This window comes from Poecilia reticulata, chromosome 2, assembly GCF_904066995.2.
Source record: "Poecilia reticulata chromosome 2, P_reticulata-male-v2, whole genome shotgun sequence".
NCBI classification, from domain to species: Eukaryota; Metazoa; Chordata; class Actinopteri; order Cyprinodontiformes; family Poeciliidae; genus Poecilia; species Poecilia reticulata.
This window is the reverse complement of record NC_088831.1, coordinates 22,567,758-22,576,712: the sequence shown is the minus strand read 5'-3', so window position 1 is coordinate 22,576,712 and position 8,955 is coordinate 22,567,758. Positions and strand designations below refer to the sequence as shown.

At 40.6% G+C, this 8,955-nt stretch overlaps 1 protein-coding gene and 1 long non-coding RNA gene across 2 annotated transcripts; one reads left to right on the top strand and one right to left on the bottom strand.

Annotated features, from left to right (window-relative positions):
* Positions 1-2,541: 2,541 nt before the first annotated feature.
* On the bottom strand, positions 2,542-4,898 carry LOC145549131 (uncharacterized). Its single transcript, XR_014085096.1, has 3 exons — positions 4,788-4,898; positions 4,553-4,653; positions 2,542-3,915 (listed from the first exon to the last, which is right to left on the bottom strand). It is a non-coding gene; the product is annotated as an uncharacterized LOC145549131 (long non-coding RNA).
* LOC103478667 (uncharacterized) lies at positions 3,550-6,308 on the top strand. Its single transcript, XM_008432666.3, has 2 exons — positions 3,550-5,478; positions 5,559-6,308. Exons 1-2 carry the CDS (start codon positions 3,550-3,552, stop codon positions 6,291-6,293), a joined length of 2,664 nt encoding a protein of 887 aa, XP_008430888.2. The 3' UTR covers positions 6,294-6,308.
* Positions 6,309-8,955: the final 2,647 nt, after the last annotated feature.

The following is an 8,955-nucleotide window of genomic DNA, read 5'->3' as shown; positions in this document are numbered from 1 at the left end:
AATCTATTTCCGTTTCATGTCCATGTGCTGAACTACTATCAGATTTAATGTCTTGGTAGTTCAGTTAAATATTTGATTTAACATTTAAATTAATGTGATAAACACAACGCTACTCAAATCTCACAGAAATTACAGTAAATTTCTTTGTACTTTTTCCCAGGATTTTGTAGCAATGGAACAATGTTTCCATTTGTTCTAGTGCAGATATGTTTCTTTTTTAATTCCACTTGATTCTTATAAAAAAGGATCATATACTGGCAGCCTAACCAGTTTCCCGCTCTGGGGTATTATTCACTGGTGTAATGTAGCTGCATTTCCTCACAGTAGAGTCTGTACATGTTATCAAAAATCGCTTTAAATCATCAGCAGTCGAAGCATGTAGGAAAGTTCTCAAAGTGGGTAGAGTTTGAGAATAAAACGACCAAAACAAGAGCTAAATAAAAAAAACACCATGTGTTGCTTTCATATAATGTGAAAAATGACTTATTTTAATTGGATCTTTAAACACTATTAATGGATACCTGCCGCAAATGCCAAACAATAGTGTATTCCTTTTTTATTATTATTTTTTTTATTTTACTTGAAATCGATTCAAAATTGATATACATTTTTGTTTCCATTTCCTAAACATAAGATATTTAGAACCTGGTCACATGCTGGCGCCTCTTTTTGTCCTCCACTTTTCCATCTTTTTGTTTCCTTCTCTCGGTCACAAGCCGTTTCATGTTTCGTCTTGGTCAGGCTGGGATAATAAAACCCAAGACGCTCAGAAAGCCACTTTAAAATGTTTGTCTTTCTGAAAGGAATGAGGAGGAGTTGAAACTTGTGCACAGAACTATTTTGCTGGTTTTAGCTGCTACCTTGACTATGAACACTTGCACCACCATACCATGGAAATCATTATGACCAGAGTCACGCCTGCATATTCAGTCCATGCAGGAGGAAGGATCACAGACTGAAATGTTTACCAAGACTCTACTTAAACACCTCAACGTTGATGCTAATGTCATTTGCTAATGTTAATCTTTACGCCTTTATCTAGGGGGGGTAAAAAAAGAGGGAAACTGATCCACTATTTCACGCCGGCGACACCCAGACGGCTGCTTGCATTAGGTTGGCATTAATCACTCTAAATGCGCAGCTAAAACACTTTAGACGGAGTAAATTGCAAAGTACACAGCTCTGATGGCAAGACAAATGTCAAGAGTGAATGCACATGTTTCAGAGTTTGCACACAGAGGAAACTGGAGTCAGCTTGGCAGTATCCTAGCAACAGCCAACAAGAAGTAAAAACTGCTCAGAGGGGGAAGAGGGGGGCAAGGTTGGTGGTAAAAGTGAAGTGGGTGAGCGATGTGGTGAAGAAGAGCGGAGGATCACTGCAGCACCGTGACGACAGGTAAGGCAAAGTGATGGATTCGGGGGTTTTGTGTTGTTTTTTTTCCCCCTCTTATTTATATGAACGTAAAAGAGAACTCTTTTTTTATTGTAGAATTTTTAATGTCTTTATTTAATGTAAAAGTATTACATTAAGTTTCAGAATATTTATTTTTGAACACATCTCTTTACGTTTGACGTTTTTATTTTACATTTATTTTAAGCAGTATTTCTTCTGCTCTTTCAAATGTGGGTCATATGATGTGAAACTGGATCCCTCTGATGCATAATGTAGTTTTGCAATATGATCAGGAACCTGATGACAAAGGACCGGTACTGACCCAGTGCCTCAGTTACTCCTGTCAACATAAATAATCTACAAGTCGCCAGTGATGCAGGAAGCTAACAAAATCCATCCTCTCATTGCAGATATTTAATACACAGTGGTACAAGGCATGCAGTGGGATACATTTGTCAAGAAAACCTAAACTTAACTATTAAAAGTTCAATTTAAATGAGCTTCTTTCAAAAATGTTCAATTGTTAATGTGAAAGCCCAGAGACATAGGAGGCTATTTCAGCTGAATACTAAGCTACATTTTGTTGATTCACCTCGTCTTTCTCACACAAAAACGATGCTTTGCTCAACCCCTTAAAAGAAACTTTTCACTTCTACAAGGCCAACCAGAAGCAAACCAAGAAAATAAAAAAGCTAGATGCTCTGTAAAATATTATTTATTCTTATTTCTGTGTTGAAGGCGCTTTTTGGAATTTTACATATTTGTTTTTAGTATTCTTTACCGTTAATATACTTCTGGAAAGTTGTGTTAAATTTGCGTCTGTTGTTACGGTTTGCACTAAAACAGCAGACTTGTAGTCATTCCTCGTACATTATCACATCGCTTATCTGAATTGTATTTCAAAGCTTTAAGTAAGTAATGCATAGTCTCGGCTTCCAGGCATTTTATACTGTAGTGTCTCCAGCTAAAGCAGGCTGCTGTAAGTATCTGTTGGATGATGCGAACGTCACCGCAGTGATGTTGGATCACTGCAGTGGGTGTCGTTTCCCATCCTAAACACTATAAATTCACATTTTAAATGATGTGCACTGTAAAAATGAGGGCAAATCATTTAATGACGGGACATGACGTTCCACAAAATGCACATCTTCACATTTCGACCAACGTTTTATTACACGCCAATATTCATAGCAAAACAGGATAAAGCAGCTTAAACATTAAACCATTTGATACCTTTCCTATCTGGTCCTAGGTAAAAAAAAATGCTCCTTCATATTTATTATAGAGAAGGACTAACTTTGACTACTGTTTCTCTGCATCACTTTATTCACTTCATGAATAAAATATCAAAGTAAAATCTACTCTCAGCACCGACGAGCCGAGAAGTGCTGTTGACACTCAGTTCCTCCTACTCTTGCCCTCTCTGGATTCCTTTTCTATCACGGCTTTAAACGCAAGTCGAATTCTCAGTGTTGGATTCAAACCTTTTCTTGTCCGTCGCTTGATCTTTTCCACAGTCACTGTAAAAAGGAAAGACACACAGTGTGTCCCCTTAGCAGGCTTTTGTCAGGTTTTAAAATTATTGAAACATCAAATGTTTAAAATGACGCTAGATTTTTAAACAAAGAACACACTCACACACACACAAAAAAAAGAAATACTTGCAAACAAAAAAAGTTTTCTTAAGTGTTTTTACCATGGATTGGTCTGTATCTGGCTTATTGATGCATTTGGGAAGTGAGGCTTGAATACAACAGATGAGTTTAAAGCTGTATTGGTTCTGACGGAACAATGTCGGAAAGCACTGTGTGCGTCACAGTTTGTTGAGTGTGAGCCTGTGTAGCTGCAGACTGAGGAGTGTGCCCATATGTTTCAATGTTATGTCTGATTAAGTTGTGCTATTTTGCTTTTTGTGCATTTGGGGACTACTGGACTAAAATACTGGCATCATTGTCATCAAATTGTTATAAATGTAAATGAATAATGTGAGATTGATGATTTGTCTAATGAATCAGGCCCAAGTACAATGAAGTCCCTGCTAAAAAAGTGCCCCTTTCTTGTTTCATAACAGTCCTTCTGTAATATTTTCTGTATTTATAATAACTCTTCGCTTTCTTTTTCCAGATATTGAGAACATAGTCTACCATCCTTTCAAGATGTTTGTGGGAACCCCTCTCGATAGCAGTTCAACCTCTTCCGTCCAAGCCGACGGTCCAGACCCCAACAGTCCAGATTCTGAGTCAGATGGTCCTTCATCATCTTCTCCACATCATTCGCTTCCCTGCTGGGCGGCCCAGGCTCAGAGCGACCTCGCCCAGGCCAGGGAGGAGTTACGTCAGATACAGCTGCGTCATGCAACTGAGATTGAGACGGTTAAGCGGGGCGTAGAACGGGCGATCCTCGGAGCACGTACAGAAGAGAAGCGTCTGCTGGAGAGGGTGGAGCAGGACCATCGGGACGCTCAGCAGCATTTGGAACAGGTTGAGAGGGAGAACATGGCGGCCGCCAGGGTGAGTCAGTCTCTGATGGAGCAAAGGTTTGAGAAGTTGGTTCAGTTTCAACAACGACTCCAGACAATGGATCAGTCTGTTCTTTCTGAAAAGGGACCAAACAAAAACCTCTTACTAGAGGAGATTTCAGAGTTCCTGCAGCCCTGGGAAATCTCCGTTTCTCTTAAGAAAGTAAACTTCAAACCAAGCTCCCAGCGTAATGCGGTAACTTTCGGAGACATTCGAGTGGAAGGGCAACATCTGTGTCTGAATGTTGGAGGCTGTGGGCCAAATGGAAAGCTGTGTGCCTTGCATTCACAGGAGATGCATTGTGAAGACCTAAACCAACAAAGTTCTAAAAGGACAAAAAGCACGCAAGGACAGGGTTGGACATCACCGACAGGCAGGACGGTCAAAAGGATCAACTTCTTAAACCGCGGTGACGTAGAGTCAGAGGAAGAGCAGAAGCTTTCGTCTACAAAGATAAACCACTGGCTGCCGAAATGTGAACAGTTTGACTGGGAAGTATCCCAAGTTGATGAGATGGATAGAAGTTGCTTTGAGCAACAAGGGGAGAACTTATATTTGGCTGTGCCTTCTGCTAAAGATAAGGATATCAAAGCAAAGGACATGGTATGCATGATAAGCAATGCTGGAAAATATTACTCACCCTCTAATCAGAGAAAGATGCTTTCTGTGGCCACTAGTAGAAAAGCGTCTCCTTCCCCTGAGCGAAGACAGGAATCTGCCAAGATGAGTCGTTGCTTGAGTCTAGACAGCAATGGGGTAGAAAAAGGAAGACTTGATTCGAATAACAGACCTTCGCATTATGTTAGTAGTTCACTAACATCTCCTAGGATGGCTCCAAGAGATCATTTGGTGAGTCAAAGCTGCCTAGACATTACCTCCAAAGTGCGATCACACTCTCGTCTTAGCCAGTCTTCTGATGAACACTCTCTGGGGACGTTAGGTGACTCTGGACGTGCGCCATCTCCAGCAGACAGCCTTGACTCCACCTATACCTTTATCGTTAGCCCGTCACACGACTTCAGTTTGAACAAAGGCTCTTTGAATCACAGTTTTCACCTGTCCAAGTCGGCAGTGGATTTAACACACAAGTCAAGGCCGTTGATTAGTAGCGGCACAAATAAGCAAGAATTATGCAGTGTTAGAAGTGGCAACTTCAGCTCCGTGTTGAGCTCCACCTCAGCCTCACCACCTCTAAGTAGAGGATTTGACAGCGGTCAGATCCTCTCATACCCTAATCATGTTGGTCATAGCATCTTGCCACAGTCTAAGAAATCCACAGCTGGGTTAAGACAAGTCCCTGTGGCCAGGTCTTTGTCAATGTCAGTCATAGATGGTTCCTCTCAAGAACACAAGAGAGGCAGAGAGGAAAGAGGAGAGCCAGCCCTGGTGGAGTTGGAGGAAGAGGTTGATCCGTTGCTTATGGAGTTCACCGCAAGCGGTGTTCATCTCATGGGGCAGTTTGGGAGGCAAGGTTCAGGCCGGGCTGATCTTACCCTGCCAAGTGGTATCCATGCCACACCACAGGGGCAGCTCTTTATAGTTGACTGCGGAAACGCACGTGTCCAGGTTTGTCTTCTTTCTATTCTCTTAAGCATCAATATAATGTCTGCTATTGAAGATTTAACTGAATGTACATTTTCTAACAGGTGACTGATCCTCAGGGGAATGTCCTTCAGCAAGTAAGTACCCCAAACATCAGTGGCTCCTCCAGAAGATGCCGTAACTACTTTGACATTGCCGTTAATGCCAAGGGTCTAATCGCCTTAAGCTGTGCTTCGGAAAGAGCTTTGCTCGTGTTCAGCCGACACGGTCGCCTGCTTCAGACTTTTGGAGGATCTACGTTGGGCTCTGCAAAGGATGAGCTAGAAGCTCCCCGAGGGGTGGCTGTAACCAGACTAGATGAATTCTTGGTAGCTGATATCAGAAAAGGCACCCTCATCGCCCTGAAGCTTGACCCTAAAACGGGCTCCAGACTCGAACGCACAGTGGTGACCGGATTCCACAGGCCTTACTTGGTGGCAACCTGCCTGAGCTCGGGCGTGGTAGCAGTGTCCGAAAGGGGCAATGAAACGGGACGAGTGCCTTGCATCAAAGTTCTGGAGCCAAGCTGGAACACAGTGAGAGTTCTTGGTGTATGTGCTGGCATGGGACCAGTCCTCACATGTCCCTGGGGCATATGCATTGATAAAGACGGCAATATCTTAGTCGCAGACTGGGGAGAGCAGCACAGAATTGTGTTGTACCCTGCTCAAGGCGTGGGCTGGCCCATCGTACGCCAGGGATTGAGCAGCCCACGTGGCCTGACCTTATTACCAAATGGGCAACTAGCCGTGTCCGACAGCATGCACCACTGCATTAAGATTTACAGTTATAAAGGGTGACATGGCTAGATTGACCTAATTGACATTTAAGGAAAGGGTTTAACAAATTGGTGAGTTTATATGATACAATATAATTTTGAGTTTGCAGTAGCTGGAAGACACATTTATTTGCCTTTGTAAGTCCAAGGGTATCTTTTAAAAAAGAAGCAATATAAACCTGTAAAGATTCAAAACACTCCCTAGCAAGTGTTACGGTAATCTACCGTTAGTGGTAGTTTGTTTTTATTTTGTTGTGTAGATTTTACATTACAGAGGGGTTACATCGTTTGTAGTATTTTATTACGTTTATGTTAACTTTAAAGAACTGAAACCTACTAAATTAGGAAATCAAACTTAATAAGTCAACACTTAAATTGGTCAGATATTGACAATATCAAGACTTTTATATTTATATATATTTTAAAAATTATATATAAAACCACTTTTTATTTTGGGTTTCAAATGTTTGAGTGAAAAAGTGTTTGTAGAAAAACTAGTAATTTTTGTATTTAGGATTTGACATCTTGTCACATTTGCTTTCATTTCAGTCTAATATTTTCACTAATATTCTGTGTAATAATTATCCCGCGTTACGGCTCAGACACTATTTTTCAAATTCAATCTTAAGCGATAAACAAAGACTGAAGGTACAGGTCAGAGTAAATTTTATAAAGTCTTTGTGTGCTGATTACCCTTACAAATATGAGAACATTTAAGTTGGGCTTTACAACAGTATAGTAGTTTTTGTATCGCTACAATGCAACAAAAAAAATTAATAAATCAACCAATTAACGTATGGCCTTACTCTTTACGCTGGGTTTATATATTACATTTAGTGTATTGTGTGTATTTTGGTTGATTTCTAAGCTCAAAGGAAATGTTTAATTGCTGTTGAGTATTTGATGGCAGCAAAAACAAATAAAAAAAGCAAAATGTCTGTTTGGAGTCAGTCATTATTATCATGATTTAACTCGCCGTGTTAAAAATCACAAACTATTTTACAACACAATAACCCAACATAAGACGTGTGTGCGGTTTGAAAGTCTGTCAGTTGGACTCAAACATATTGCGACGTTACACATATGACCTTTTTATTTTAATGCACCGATATGTTTTTGGTTTAATTTATGTATTTCCTTTTCTGTCTTTCTACCAATAACGATCATGTTTGGTGTGTTTCTGTTTCCACAGCAAATGTGTTTTGATGCTGCCTGTTTGTGTGCAGAACATTTTTCATTTTCAAGGTTTGTTGACATTTTAAATTGACACTGCAGCATTTTTTGCTTCCTGATCTGAAACCTAAACACTAAATCCAACAATGGATCATTTACTACTGTGACAGGACTTTGGTTGCTCTACATATTAAACTCTGCATTCTGCTTCTCTTTCATCTTTAAGATAATCGTTGATCACAGCATCACTGCACCTTCTCCTTTGCTCTCCTCGCTTCAGTTTAGCCCGCAGATTATAATAAAATATTGACTTGCTTTAAGGCCAACCAGCCACACTCTATGCTTCTTGGAAACAGCCACAGCTTCGATGTTGTTCGTCCCACAACTAATAAAAATTACAACAAAAACATTCTCCTTGCTGTGCTTCTTTTCTGATCAGTTTACTAAATGGTCACTGAATAAAGAGTGAAGTTTATTCCAAATTGATCGCATGTTATCATCAAGACCAGCAACAACTGTAAACATAAAAACATGCAGCTGAAGTTCCAGCGATGTCAAAAAGGTTAAAATATAATTCAGTTTTAAATATGAATATTTCTTCAGAACATAAAAACTGGGTTTTGTTTTTCATCTGAACATTTTTGTGGCCGTTACTGAACAGTTGGTTGACTCTAAACGGGAATCGAACCCAAGTCAGTTTTACACAAAGATAAACGAATAAAACTTTCTCAAGAACTGAGGCAGGAGCCCCTTCAATCGAACTCCCACTCACTTACATCTGTTGCCAAGTGATGCGTAACATAAGGACTTTATTTGCATTTTAAGTTAATTTTCTGCACATCTGAGAGCCTCGTAGCACACGGCCACCTCTCCACACATCAAACACCTCCTCGCTCCCCGCCAGCTGTTCATCGGATGTTAAGTAGTCTCTTGTCACAGCCTGTGAATGCCTCCTGACTGCGGAGCTGCTCTTAACAGTCTGCGCTGCAGAAATATTTTGAACAGGAGCGATATTATTTGTAGCCGAATGTTCTTTTTTTTTTTTTTTACAAAGAGTCGGACAACACGAAGTGGGCTAAACGATTAAAGAAAAAGAAAAAAGCAGCACGTTATGTCCGGATCTAAGGAAATTCAACAGAAACAAAGTCATTGACGACTATAAATATAAATATATAAATAATATACAAATATTCTGATCCACTATGGCAGTTTGTCCACGCAGCAGGGCAAAGCTGCAGCTCCTGCTTCCTCAACAAAACAAAGCAATTTGTTAAAAAAAAGTAAAACTGATGGATCCTTGTCTTCCCAAACACTTGCAAGGTGTTGGAGGGGGGAATGGAAATGACGCAACATGGTGGTAAGCGTGTACCTGTCCAAACCTTTTCTGAAACAAGGTGCACTCGGGAGAGAAATGATCAGATGATTTGTCAAGCTGCTGATCTGCTGCCTCAGACGATGCGGTGCTGCCGGTGACGGCTGTCGCCAACCGGGCAGAAGGTCGATGCTTTAAT

Coding starts and splice junctions, on each gene's coding strand:
- LOC103478667 (XM_008432666.3), top strand. CDS start 3,550: ATGTTTGTGGGAACCCCTCTCGATAGCAGTTCAACCTCTTCCGTCCAA. Junction 5,479..5,558: donor GCGGAAACGCACGTGTCCAG/GTTTGTCTTCTT, acceptor ATTTTCTAACAG/GTGACTGATCCTCAGGGGAA.